Source organism: Nerophis ophidion, linkage group LG02 (genome assembly GCF_033978795.1).
Source record: "Nerophis ophidion isolate RoL-2023_Sa linkage group LG02, RoL_Noph_v1.0, whole genome shotgun sequence".
In the NCBI taxonomy this organism is placed as follows: domain Eukaryota; kingdom Metazoa; phylum Chordata; class Actinopteri; order Syngnathiformes; family Syngnathidae; genus Nerophis; species Nerophis ophidion.
Genome location: NC_084612.1, coordinates 81,466,347 through 81,481,708, shown reverse-complemented (window position 1 = coordinate 81,481,708; position 15,362 = coordinate 81,466,347). Strand labels below are relative to the sequence as shown.

At 39.3% G+C, this 15,362-nt stretch overlaps 1 protein-coding gene across 1 annotated transcript in view; it reads right to left on the bottom strand.

The window, feature by feature from the left end:
- Window positions 1–15,362, bottom strand: part of LOC133548268 (cadherin-8-like) — a 244,397-nt gene that overhangs the window by 211,964 nt on the left and 17,071 nt on the right. The window contains exon 3 of the mRNA XM_061893585.1: window positions 3,459–3,753. Coding sequence (XP_061749569.1) covers window positions 3,459–3,753 — 295 coding nt within the window. The remainder of the gene's footprint in view (window positions 1–3,458; window positions 3,754–15,362) is intronic.

Here is a 15,362-nt window from a genome sequence, read left to right as displayed (position 1 = left end):
ATGTAAAAGTAGTCCTTCCTTCCAAGTCATTCCTTACGCAGTATATTTGAGTACTTATTTTATTTTGTAATCAGCCTGAGTTAAGCCTTGATGATATTTGTGACTAATGCATGTCTTCATATCGTCTGACAAAGTGTATCCTGTTAAACAATAAGTTGATTAGATGTAATTATTGAATACGATTAAAACTGAGGAGCAATTGAATATTAGCATATAAGTTGTTAAGCGCAAAAAAATATGACTAAACTGCTAAAACTGCATTTTCATTTGCACCTATTATTTGTAATCCTTGATATTTGTGATTAATGCATGTCTTCATATCGTTTGACAAAGTGTATCCTGTTAAACTATAAGCCGATTAGATGAAATTATGGAATACGGTTCAAACTAAGAGGGAAAATTGTATATAAGTTGTTTAAGCGCAAAAAAATATGACTAAAGTACTCAAACTGCATTACAATTGTGCACTTATTTTTGTAATCCTTGTTGATATTTGTGATTAACCCATGTCTTCATACTGTTTGACGGAGTGTTAAACTGTAAGTCGTTTAGATGTATCCATCCATCCAACCATTTTCTACCGCTTATTCCCTTTTGGGTCGCGGGGGGCGCTGGTGCCTATCTCAGCTACAATCGGGCAAGTCGCCACCTCATCGCAAGGCCGATTAGATGTAATTATTGAATATGATTAAAACCAAAAGGCACAATTGTATATTAGCATATAAGTTAGTCATATTTTTTGCGCTTAAACAACTTATAAGTGCAAAAAACTATGACTAAACTGATAAAACTGCATTTTCATTTGCACCTATTTTTTCGTAATCAGCCTGACCTAAGCCTTAATAATATTTGTGATTAATGCATGTCTTCATATCGTTGGACTAAGTGTATCCTGTCAAAGTGAAGTGAATTATATTTATATAGCGCTTTTTTCTCGAGTGACTCAAAGCGCTTTACATAGTGAAACCCAATATCTAAGTTACATTCAAACCAGTGTGGGTGGCACTGGGAGCAGGTGGGTAAAGTGTCTTGCCCAAGGACACAACGGCAGTGACTAGGATGGCGGAAGCGGGAATCGAACCTGCAACCCTCAAGTTGCTGGCACGGCCACTCTACTAACCGAGCTAAACCGCCCCAACCGAGCTAAACCGCAACAATAAGTTGATTGGATGTAATTATTGAATACGATTAAAACTGAGGAACAATTGAATATTAGCATATAAGTTAAGCGCAAAAAAATATGACTAAACTGCTAAAACTGCATTTTCATTTGCACCTATTTTTTTATAATCCTTGATGATATTTGTGATTAACGCGTGTCTTCATATTGTTTGACAAAGTGTATCCTGTTAAACTGTAAGCCGATTAGATGAAATTATGGAATACGGTTCAAACTAAGAGGGAAAATTGTATATAAGTTGTTTAAGCGCAATAAATGTGACTAAACTGCTAAAACTGCATTTTCATTTGCACCTACTTTTTGTAATCCTTGATGATATTTGGGATTAACGCATGTCTTCATATCGTTTGACAAAGTGTATCCTGTTAAACTGTAAGCCGATTAGATGAAATTATGGAATACGGTTCAAACTAAGAGGGAAAATTGTATATAAGTTGTTTAAGCGCAAAAAAATATGACTAAAGTGTTCAAACTGCATTACAATTTTGTACCTATTTTTTGTAATCCTTGATGATATTTGTGATCAACGCATGTCTTCATACTGTTTGACAAAGTGTTAAACTGTAAGTCGGTTAGATGTATCCATCCATCCAACCATTTTCTACCACTTATTCCCTTTTGGGTCGCGGGGGGCGCTGGTGCCTATCTCAGCTACAATCGGACAAGTCGCCACCTCATCGCAAGGCCAATTAGATGTAATTATTGAATATGATTAAAACTAAGAGGCACAATTGTATATTAGCATTTAAGTTGTTTAAGCGCAAAAAATATGACTAAAGTGCTGAAACTGCATTTTCATTTGCACCTACTTTTTGTAATCCTTGATGATATTTGTGATTAACGCATGTCTTCATATCGTTTGACAAAGTGTATCCTGTTAAACTGTAAGCCGATTAGATGAAATTATGGAATACGGTTCAAACTAAGAGGGAAAATTGTATATATGTTGTTTAAGCGCAAAATGTAGGTCTCACTTAGACCTACATTTTAATAATCGACATCCTTCAGCAAAAATCAACAGGAAGTTAAAAAATTACCCCTTCAAAATAAAAGTTTTGTAAACACCCGTCACCTTTTTTTCAAACGTTATCTCCTCTGAGCCCGTTTGTCGTTTCGGCTTCAAACTCGCACAGGAGAGACTTCGAACCCTTCGGAATAAAAGTAATCGAAAGAGTTTTGATTACTGCTTCCGGCTACTACCACTGGACAAAAGTATCGGGACACTTAGGACTAACACTAGGCAAAAGTATTGGGACACTAATGGCTAACATTACACAATGACAATGTAAAATGGAATGAAATCTTTTTTGTCCTCAAAATTCTACACACAATACCCTATAATAATAGTAGCTACTATCCATGCTTCTACCGCTTATCCGGGTTTGGGTCTCGGGGGCAGCAGCCAAAGGCGGGCCCGACCAACGCTGCTCGCAGCTTTAATTTGTTGTTCTTTTTGTAATATTTCCCTATTTTGTTTCCATTTAAACCCCCATTATTTACTTTTTACTTTTTTTTTTTTAAATTGATCTCAACTCTGTACACTGCTGCTGGAACTTTTATTTTCCTGAAAGAATCAATAAAGTACTATGTGTGGTCCTCTGTCCTCTGTTGTCCTCTGTGTTTTTTATACGCTTTTATTTTTATTTTACCGTTTTAATTGATTTTACCCTTTAAAATAGTTTTTAATCATATTTGTTTTTGTATTGTTTTTATTGGTTTTATTTTTATTCATTTTTTGTTTTGTTCAGTCATTGGTGGAGCATAATATTGTTTTTAACATGGCTGTGCAGCACTTTGGAAACGTTATTGTTGTTTAAATGTGCTATATAAATAAAGTGGATTGGATTGGATTGGATCTATCTATCTATCTATCCATCCATCTATCTATCTATCTATCTAAGTAGACCAGGTCTATGGGTGATTTTGCTTGATTGTCAATCATCCACGACTCCGGAGGACGTTATCTGTTTATGTGGGCAAGACAATCCAGCTTTGTATTTTTTGATTATGTGTAAATAAAACTTTTGTACTAAATCCACTTTGTTTGCTGTTTAAGCTTTGGACCCTCAACCACATTATCTCCCATACTAAAAAAAATGTTTCTGCCTCGTTAAAAAGATCCAATTGATTCAAAATAGTCCTTTTAAAAGCCAATTAGAGCTTCTGTTTGTATCTATTAGTTATAACTGCTCGTCCTAATTTTTTGTCCGGAATTCGTAATCTTTTCGCTCCAAATAGCGGCACTCGTGCTCTCCCATTAGCGGCGTTGTTGACTCACCGACCGCCGACATCTCGGCCACGGAGGCCCGGTAAGGTCCTTCCGTGAACTGCGGCGGGTTGTCGTTGATGTCCTGGACTTTGATGATGAACTCGGACGGCGGCTCCAGCGGCTCGTCGGTGTCGGCGTTGACGACCTGGGCCGTGAGCGTGTACTCGGCCTTCTCCTCGCGGTCCAGCCTCTTCATGGCGTGGATGTCGCCCGTCAGCTCGTTGATGGCGAAGATGGTGCCCGCCCCCTCGCCGGCGAGCACGTACTTGATGCGCTTGCCGCCCACGTCCAAGTCTGTGTGCAGCTGCGGGTGAGAGGGAATGCAGAGTTAACAAGAGCTGGAAATGAATGCGGCTCGATGATTCTTGCGGACGAGACTTCAGTAGCGAGGTTTTTATTTTTTTTTATTTTTTTTTTTTCCCCGGTAACTTCACTTGAGTAAAATAAAAAAAAAACAGAACTGACTGGACTAAAGTTTCTCATGTGCCAACATACAATCACAAAATTTTCTTGGTTTTTTTTTTACGAAAAACGGATCTGTTGCATCCGGCTCATTTTGAATGAAACCCAAAACCGTAGCTTTTTCTTTTAACGACACAATCGTTGGCCTGCTAGATTTTTTGCTAATTTGAAATGTATATGCCTCAGCTTTAAGTATTTTGTTACGTAGCATGCTAATGTTAGCGTCTTGCTTAAATAAGCAGGGGCGTCCGTGATAACTCTGCTTGGATGGCAACATATGTTGCCGCAAAACCTGTACGGACCATTCAGATGTGTAAGTTACCCATGTCTTGGACACTAATACACCCCCATATATTTTGTTACGTAGCATGCTAATGTTAGCGTCTTGCTTAAATAAGCAGGGGCGTCCGTGATAACTCTGCTTGGATGGCGCAAAACCTGTATGGACCATTCAGATGTGTAAGTTACCCATGTCTTGGACACTAATACACCCCCATATATTTTGTTACGAAGCATGCTAATGTTAGCGACTTGCTTAAATAAGCAGGGGCGTCCGTGATAACTCTGTTTGGATGGCAACATATGTTGCCGCAAAACCTGTATGGACCATTCAGATGTGTAAGTTACCCATGTCTTGGACACTAATACACCCCCATATATTTTGTTATGTAGCATGCTAATGTTAGCGTCTTGCTTAAATAAGCAGGGGCGTCCGTGATAACTCTGCTTGGATGGCAACGTATGTTGCCGCAAAACCTGTATGGACCATTCAGATGTGTAAGTTACCCATGTCTTGGACACTAATACACCCCCATATATTTTGTTACGTAGCATGCTAATGTTAGCGTCTTGCTTAATAAAGCAGGGGCGTCCGTGATAACTCTGCTTGGATGGCGCAAAACCTGTATGGACCATTCAGATGTGTAAGATACCCATGTCTTGGACACTAATACACCCCCATATATTTTGTTACTTAGCATGCTAATGTTAGCATCTTGCTTAAATAAGCAGGGGCGTCCGTGATAACTCTGCTTGGATGGCAACATATGTTGCCGCAAAACCTGTATGGACCATTAATATGTGTAAGTTACCCATGTCTTGGACACTAATACACCCCCATATATTTTGTTACTTAGCATGCTAATGTTAGCGTCTTGCTTAAATAAGCAGGGGCGTCCGTGATAACTCTGCTTGGATGGCAACATATGTTGCCGCAAAACCTGTATGGACCATTCAGATGTGTAAGTTACCCATGTCTTGGACACTAATACACCCCCATATATTTTGTTACTTAGCATGCTAATGTTAGCGTCTTGCTTAAATAAGCAGGGGCGTCCGTGATAACTCTGCTTGGATGGCAACATATGTTGCCGCAAAACCTGTATGGACCATTCAGATGTGTAAGTTACCCATGTCTTGGACACTAATACACCCCCATATATTTTGTAACGTAGCATGCTAATGTTAGCGTCTTGCTTAAATAAGCAGGGGCGTCCGTGATAACTCTGATTGGATGGCGCAAAACCTGTATGGACCATTCAGATGTGTAAGTTACCCATGTCTTGGACACTAATAAACCCCCATATATTTTTTTACGTAGCATGCTAATGTTAGCGTCTTGCTTAAATAAGCAGGGGCGTCCGTGATAACTCTGCTTGGATGGCAACATATGTTGCCCCAAAACCTGCATGTACCTTTCAGCATTAAGTTACCCATGTCTTGGACACTAATACACCCCCATATATTTTGTTACGTAGCATGCTAATGTTAGCATCTTGCTTAAATAAGCAGGGGCGTCCGTGATAACTCTGTTTGGATGGCAACATATGTTGCCGCAAAACCTGTATGGACCACTCAGATGTGTAAGTTACCCGTGTCTTGGACACTAATACACCCCCGTATATTTTGTTACGTAGCATGCTAATGTTAGCGTCTTGCTTAAATAAGCAGGGGCGTCCGTGATAACTCTGCTTGGATGGCAACATATGTTGCCGCAAAACCTGTTTGGACCATTGAGATGTGTAAGTTACCCATGTCTTGGACACTAATACACCCCCATATATTTTGTTACGTAGCATGCTAATGTAAGCGTCTTGCTTAAATAAGCAGGGGCGTCCGTGATAACTCTGCTTGGATGGCAACATATGTTGCCGCAAAACCTGTATGGACCATTCAGATGTGTAAGTTACCCATGTCTTGGACACTAATACACCCCCATATATTTTGTTACGTAGCATGCTAATGTTAGCGTCTTGCTTAAATAAGCAGGGGCGTCCGTGATAACTCTGCTTGGATGGCAACATATGTTGCCGCAAAACCTGTATGGACCATTCAGATGTGTAAGTTACCCATGTCTTGGACACTAATACACCCCCATATATTTTGTTACGTAGCATGCTAATGTTAGCGTCTTGCTTAAATAAGCAGGGGCGTCCGTGATAACTCTGCTTGGATGGCAACATATGTTGCCGCAAAACCTGTATGGACCATTTAGATGTGTAAGTTATCCATGTATTGGACACTAATACACCCCCATATATTTTGTTACGTAGCATGCTAATGTTAGCATCTTAATTAAATAAGCAGGGGCGTCCATGATAACTCTGCTTGGATGGCAACATATGTTGCCGCAAAACCTGTATGGACCATTCAGATGTGTAAGTTACCCATGTCTTGGACACTAATACACCCCCATATATTTTGTTACGTAGCATGCTAATGTTAGCATCTTGCTTAAATAAGCAGGGGCGTCCGTGATAACTCTGCTTGGATGGCAACATATGTTGCCGCAAAACCTGTATGGACCATTCAGATGTGTAAGTCACCCATGTCTTGGACACTAATACACCCCCATAAATTTTTTTACGCAGCATGCTAATGTTAGCGTCTTGCTTAAATAAGCAGGGGCGTCCGTGATAACTCTGCTTGGATGGCGCAAAACCTGTATGGACCGTTCAGATGTGTAAGTTACCCATGTCTTGGGCACTTATACACCCCCATATATTTTGTTACGTAGCATGCTAATGTTAGCGTCTTGCTTAAATAAGCAGGGCCGTCCGTGATAACTCTGCTTGGATGGCAACATATGTTGCCGCAAAACCTGTATGGACCATTCAGATGTGTAAGTTACCCATGTCTTGGACACTAATACACCCCCATATATTTTGTTACGTAGCATGCTAATGTTAGCGTCTTGCTTAAATAAGCAGGGGCGTCCGTGATAACTCTGCTTGGATGGCAACATATGTTGCCGCAAAACCTGTATGGACCATTTAGATGTGTAAGTTATCCATGTATTGGACACTAATACACCCCCATATATTTTGTTACGTAGCATGCTAATGTTAGCATCTTAATTAAATAAGCAGGGGCGTCCATGATAACTCTGCTTGGATGGCAACATATGTTGCCGCAAAACCTGTATGGACCATTCAGATGTGTAAGTTACCCATGTCTTGGACACTAATACACCCCCATATATTTTGTTACGTAGCATGCTAATGTTAGCGTCTTGCTTAAATAAGCAGGGGCATCCGTGATAACTCTGCTTGGATGGCAACATATGTTGCCGCAAAATCTGTATGGACCATTCAGATGTGTAAGTTACCCATGTCTTGGACACTAATACACCCCCATATATTTTGTTACGTAGCATGCTAATGTTAGCGTCTTGCCTAAATAAGCAGGGGCGTCCGTGATAACCCTGCTTGGATGGCAACATATGTTGCCGCAAAACCTGTATGGACCATTCAGATGTGTAAGTTACCCATGTCTTGGACACTAATACACCCCCATATATTTTGTCACGTAGCATGCTAATGTTAGCGTCTTGCTTAAATAAGCAGGGGCGTCCGTGATAACTCTGCTTGGATGGCGACATATGTTGCCACAAAACCTGTATGGACCATTCAGATGTGTAAGTTACCCATGTCTTGGACTCTAATACACCCCCATATATTTTGTTACGTAGCATGCTAATGTTAGCGTCTTGCTTAAATAAGCAGGGGCGTCCGTGATAACTCTGCTTGGATGGCAACATATGTTGCCGCAAAACCTGTATGGACCATTCAAATGTGTAAGTTACCCATGTCTTGGACACTAATACACCCCCATATATTTTGTTACGTAGCATGCTAATGTTAGCGTCTTGCTTAAATAAGCAGGGGCGTCCGTGATAACTCTGCTTGGATGGCAACATATGTTGCCGCAAAACCTGTATGGACCATTCAGATGTGTAAGTTACCCATGTCTTGGACACTAATACACCCCCATATATTTTGTTACGTAGCATGCTAATGTTAGCGTCTTGCTTAAATAAGCAGGGGCGTCCGTGATAACTCTGCTTGGATGGCAACATATGTTGCCGCAAAACGTGTATGGACCATTGAGATGTGTAAGTTACCCATGTCCTGGACACTAATACACCCCCATACCATCACACACGCTGGCTTTTCAACTTTGTGCCTAGAACAATCCGGATGGTTCTTTTATTCCTTGGTCCAGAGGACACGACGACGTCCACAGTTTCCAAAAAAACAATTTGAAATGTGGACTCGGCAGACCATGGAACACTTTTCCACTTTGCTTCAGTCCGTCTGAGATGAGCTCGGAACAGCAAAGCCGGCGGCGTTTATGGGTGTTGTTGATAAATGGCTTTGGCTTTGCATAGTCGAGTTTTAACTTGCACTTACAGGTGCAGCGATGAACTGTCGTTACTGACAGTGGTTTTCTGAAGAGTTCCTGAGCCCATGTGGTGATTTCTTTTACACACTGATGTCGCTTTTTGATGCAGTACCGGCTGAGGGATCCAAGGTCCGTATTACCATCGAGTTCGTGACTTTTTTTTAGATTTTCTGAACCTTTTGATGATATTAGGGACCATACAATTGAAATCTCTACATAATACATACACAAATTGTTTAAGAACATATTTTTACTCGTAGTTAACGAGAATACAAATGTTGTTCGTAGTCGTCGAAAAAGCTAAATAATCACAGAAGTTTACGAAAACATGCACGTCAACTTAGTCAAAAGCAAAATTGTTTAGGACTACGTTGTACGTTTTAGTATTTGTTGAAGAGGCGTTTCTGGGCGTTGTTGATAAATGGCTTTAGCTTTGCATAGTATAGTTTTAACTTGCACTTACAGATGCAGCGATGAACTGTCGTTGCTGACAGTGGTTTTCTGAAGTGTTCCTGACCCCATGTGGTGATATCCTTTACACACTGATGTCGCTTTTTGATGCGGTTCCGGCTGAAGGATCCATGGTCCGTATTACCATCGAGTATGTGAATTTTTTTGGATTTTCTGAGCTTTTTGATGATATTACAGACCATAAAATTGAAATCTCTACATAATACATACATTAATTGTTTAAGAACACTTTTTACTTGTAGTTAATGAAAATAAAAAAAGTTGTTCGTAGTCGTCGAAAAAGCCAATCACGGCAACCACCTGTTCCCAATTAGCCTGTTCCACCTGTGGGATGTTCCAAATAAGTGTTTGATGAGCATTCCTCAACTTTCTCGGTCTTTTTTGCCACCCGTGCCAGCTTTCTTGAAACATGTCGCAGGCATTAAATTCCAAATGAGTATAATATTTGCAAAAAATATCAAAGTTTTTCAGTTCGAACGTTAAATATCTCGTCTTTGTAGTCTATTCAGTTGAATATAAGAAAGTGGAACAAAAATCCTGGAATTAGACCAGGGGTCACCAACGCGGTGCCCGTGGGCCCCAGGTCGCCCGTAAGGACCAGATGAGTCGCCCGTTGGCCTGTTCTAAAAATAACTCAAATAGCAGCACTTACCAGTGAGCTGCCTCAAATTTTCAAATTGTATTTATTTACTAGCAAGCTGGTCTCGCTTTTCTGGACATTTTTAATTCTAAGAGAGACAAAACTCAAATAGAATTTGAAAATCCAAGGAAATATTTTAAAGACTTGGTCTTCACTTGTTTAAATAAATTCATTATTTTTTTTTTTTTACTTTGCTTCTTATACAATTTTAGAGAAAAAAATACAACTTTAAAAATGATTTAGGATTTTTAAACACGTTTACCTTTTTACCTTTTAAATTCCTTCCTCTTCTTTCCTGACAATTTGAATCCATGTTCAAGTATTTTATTTTATTATTATTGAAAAGAATAATAAATACATTTTAATTTAATTCTTCATTTTAGCTTCTGTTTTTTGGACGAAGAATATTTTTTATATATTTTTCTTCCAACTTATTATGATTAAAATTCAAAAAAAGTATTCTGGCAAATCTAGAAAATCTTTAAAATCAAATTCAAATCATATTTCAAAGTCTTTTGAATTTATTTAAACATTTTTGTCCTGGAAAATCTAGAAATAATGATTTGTCTTTGTTAAAAATTTAGATTGGTCCAATTTGTTATATATTCTAACAAAATGTTTACCTTTTTAAAACATGTCATCAAAATATCTAAAATTAATCTTAATCAGGAAAAATTACTAACAATGTTTTAATAAATTCTTTTTTAAAATTTTTTCAGAAAGATCAAATTAGCTAGTTTTTCTCTTCATTTTTTTCGGTTGAATTTTGAATTTTTATTAAAGAGTCGAAATTGAAGATAAACTATGTTTCAAAATTGAATTTTCCTTTTTTTTCCTGTTTTCTCCTCTTATAAACCGTCCAATTAGGTGTTTTTTTCATCATTTGTTCTCTACAAAAAAAACTTTCGTAAAAGGAAAAAAAATCCACGACGGAATGACGGACAGAAATACCCATTTTTTTATAAATATAGATTTATTTTTTTTAAAGGTAAATTGAGTAAACTGGCTATTTTTGCCTCTTTGCGCTGTAATTTGACCCCTTTAAAATGCTTCAAAAGTCACCAAACTTGGCGCACACATAAGGACTGGCGAATATTGCGATCAAATGAAAAAAACAAACCCCAAAACTCAAAATTGTGCTCTAGCGCTATTTTTTAATAAAACGCTGAAAAAACTGCTCCTAGGAAAGAAAACAGACAAAATTGCTTGTAACTTCCTGTAAGAATGTCGGAGAGACATGAAACAAAAACCTCTATGTAGGTCTCGCTTAGACCTACATTTCATGGATTGACAACCCCCAACAAAAATCAACAGGAAGTTTGCAATCCCCCCTTCAAAACAAAAGTTTTGTAAAAACCGGTCACCTTTCTTCAAACATTATCTCCTCTGAGTGCGTTTGTTGTTTTGGCTTTAAACTCGCACAGGAGAGAGATTGAACTCTTCGGATTAAAAGTATAGAACAGAGTTTTGATAAATTCTCAGGTTTTGATTTTACACCCCTTCAAAGAACCCCTGTGCAAAGTCTCCTAAAAAATGTCATTTTTGCCTCTTTTAGCTGTTATTTGACCCCCTTAAAATGCTTCTAAACTCACCAAACTTGACACACACATCAGGTCTGGCAAAAATTGCGATATGATGAAAAAACCTAACCTCAAAACTCAAAATTGCACTCTAGCGCCCCCTAAAATCTTTTTTGGTAAGAAAACACACACAATTGCTTGTAACTTCCGGTAAGAATGTCGGAGAGACATGAAACAAAAACCTCCATGTAGGTCTCGCTTAGACCTACATTTCATGGATTGGCAACCCCCAACAAAAATCAACAGGAAGTTTGCAATCTCCCCTACAAAACAAAAGTTTTGTAAAAACCGGTCACCTTTCTTCAAACATTATCTCCTCTGAGTGCGTTTGTTGGTTTGGCTTCAAACTCGTACAGGAGAGGGATTGAACCCTTCTGATTAAAAGTATAGAACAGAGTTTTGATAAGTTCTCAGGTTTTGATTTTACACGCCTTCAAAGAACCCCTTTGCGAAGTCTCCTAAAAAATGTCATTTTTGCCTCTTTGAGCTGTTATTTGAACCCCTTAAAATGCTTCTAAACTCACCAAACTTGACACACACATCAGGTCTGGCAAAAATTGCGATCTGATGAAAAAACCTAACCTCAAAACTCAAAATTGCGCTCTAGCGCCCCCTAAAATCTTTTTTGGTAAGAAAACACACACAATTGCTTGTAACTTCCGGTAAGAATGTCGGAGAGACATGAAACAAAAACCTCCATGTAGGTCTCGCTTAGACCTACATTTCATGGATTGGCAACCCCCAACAAAAATCAACAGGAAGTTTGCAATCCCCCCTACAAAACAAAAGTTTTGTAAAAACCGGTCACCTTTCTTCAAACATTATCTCCTCTGAGTGCGTTTGTTGGTTTGGCTTCAAACTCGCACAGGAGAGGGATTGAACCCTTCTGATTAAAAGTATAGAACAGAGTTTTGATAAGTTCTCAGGTTTTGATTTTACACGCCTTCAAAGATCCCCTTTGCGAAGTCTCCTAAAAAATGTCATTTTTGCCTCTTTGAGCTGTTATTTGAACCCCTTAAAATGCTTCTAAACTCACCAAACTTGACACACACATCAGGTCTGGCAAAAATTGCAATCTGATGAAAAAACCTAACCTCAAAACTCAAAATTGCGCTCTAGCGCCCCCTAAAAACTTTTTTGGTAAGAAAACACACACAATTGCTTGTAACTTCCGGTAAGAATGTCGGAGAGACATGACACAAAAACCTCTATGTAGGTCTCGCTTAGACCTACATTTCATAGATTGGCAACCCCCGAACATTATCTCCTCTGAGCGCGTTTGTTGTTTTGGCTTCAAACTCGCACAGGAAAGAGATTGAACCCTCAAAGTAGCTCTCGGTTTCAAAAAGGTTGCTGACCCCTGAACTAAAGTGTCGATATTTGGATTGCAGGACCGATATCAGAGCATCAATAAATGGTATCGGTGGTCTAAGTGGTTGTAGTCCAGCCGTACGATGGACACATTCCGGGATTGGACTTGAGTTTGCCGCAGAGACCCTGAGAGGAGTCAGGCTGCTAAATGAGGTCCGCCGGGGCCAGGAATGTGGCACTAAGACCCAGGTCGCACATCACATGCAACACACAAACATGCACCGTGTCTTTTATTGCCCTCGGTCTCCGAGTCCCGGTCGGCATGAAAGATTCAAGAGGCGACTCCCGCTGACAAAACAAACGGGCCCCAAAAAGTCCTCCCGCTCCTCATTATTTTGTCCTAATCACGCCCTCATCGCCGCGTTAAAGCCGCATTACCGGGCCCGGTGCGCTCCAGTCCGAGGACAACTAATGAGTGCGAGAGGGGGAAAGGACGGCTTAAAAAAAATAAATAAAAAAATAAAGTCGAATGGAGTTTATTCCACTCCAGCGTAATCCTCTCGGCGCCGAGCAGGTGAGCGGCGTTCAAAGAGGAGCTAATAAACCCGCCTTAAGGAGGCGGAGCTTTAAATCTGCTTCCACAAAACACAATCCCTGGTCCATGGAGGACTGACTTCCTGTCGCCTTTAAACCTCAGAATATTTGTGCCATGTTTGTAAAAAAATCCAGACCAGCGGAAATTTCAGGTTCGTTTCCTCGGGCTTTGGACTGGATCAGTGGGCCCCAACCACCGGGCCGCAGAAGCATTTTTATAAAATGTTTTAATTTTATTTAATTTTAATTTTTTTTATGAAATCAACATAAAAAAGAAAAATACAATTAGTGCAGCAACCCCAAAAAAATTCCCTTTTTCATGACAAAAAGAAAAAAAAATAAAATAATAAACCCCCCTCCAGGTACAAAAAGGTTGGGGACCACTGGACTAGATCACTAATTCACGGATTTTGCAAATAGTTCGGAAAAAACAAGACAAGTAAAATACGCTGAAAAGGTGTTTTATCATTTGCGCTGCGGGGCCATCTTTTGATAATAATAACAGATTTTATTCGTAAAAAAAAATACGAATAAAGTGCTACAGTGTATTAAAAACAATATTAAAAAGAGGATAACAAAAAGTAAATACAAATAAAAAAACTAGAACAGCCAAATAGCTAGAACTAGTATGCTTATATAAAAACAAATAATAAATGATTTTTTTTAAAATATTTTTTTTAAGCCTTATTTAAAAGCATCCACCGTCTGTGGTTCCCTCAGGTGGTCAGGGAGAGCGTTTCGCAGACTGGGAGCGGCGGAGCAGAAAGCCCGCTTTTCCCATTGCCCGTAGCTTTAAATGTAATAGAATAGAATAGAATGGGGTTTTATTGTCATTATTGCTGTGAACGGGTTCAAAGAACAACAAAATTGGAGCAGATCCCCTAAGGTGCATATACAATTTGGTAATATAAATAATAAAAAAAAAGATGGAGCGGAGGTGTTGTGTGGGGGCTTTGGGGGTAAGTAGTTCAATAGTTTTGGTTTAGTTTTAAAGTACTATTCCGCCTTCTACCCGTCCGCAAGGTTTCTTCTCGGATGGATTCTTCATTTATCGCTCCATACAACGTTTCTAAGATTTACAATATAACTAAAACAATCCAAATTTACTAAACCGTCCCACGTGTGACGTCTGTAGGGGTGTTTTCGTGCAGTTTTGTACGTGCTACCGTAATAGCATCAGCTAATATCCTAAAAGTTTCTGTGTTAGTATTATCAACTTTAAATTACATTTTTTTTGTATTGTTTCAGTTTCACAAATTCCTTGGTAAGTACAGCGCCATGTTTTTGGTCGACTTTGCTCACTTGATTTAACGTTTCCAACCGGAAGTAGAAGGGCCCTTCCGCCTTTTAGCCGTCCATAGCGTTTCTACTCGTATGTATTCTTCATTCATCGCTCCAAGCAACGTTTGTAAGATTTACAATACAACTAAAACAATTCATATTTACTAAACCGTCCCACGTGTGACGTCTGTAGGGGTATTTTTGTGCAGTTTTGTACGTGCTATCGTAATAGCATCAGCTAATATCCTAAAAGTTTCTGTGTTAGTATTATCAACTTTAAATGACATTATTTTTGTATTGTTTCAGTTTCACAAATTCCTTGGTAAGTACAGCACTATGTTTTTGGTCGACTTTGCTGACTTGATTTAGTGTTTCCAACCGGAAGTAGAAGGGCCCCTCCGCCTTTTAGCCGTCCATAGCGTTTCTACTCGTATGTATTCTTCATTCATCGCTCCCAAGCAACGTTTGTAAGATTTAAAATACAACTAAAACAATTCATATTGACTAAACCGTCCCATGTGTGATGTCTGTAGGAGTTTTTGTGACGTAATCAAACTAGCGTCGTTAGCATTAGCTAATACGCTAACATGTTTACAAGCGTCCGTGTTAGTATTATAAATACGGAATTTATCTTCAAACATACGTACGAAACTACTCAGTGGTTTAGTGGTTAAAGTGTCTGCCCTAAGTTCAGTTGGTCCTGAGTTCAAACCCCGGCCGAGTCATACCATGGACCAGGGATCCCCAATGCGGTACCCACAGGCACCAAGTTGCCCGTAAGGACCAGATGAGTCGCCCGCTGGCCTGTTCTAAAAATAGCTCAAATAGCAGCACTTACCAGTGAGCCGCCTCAAATTTTCAAATTGTATTTATTTACTAGCAAACTGGTCT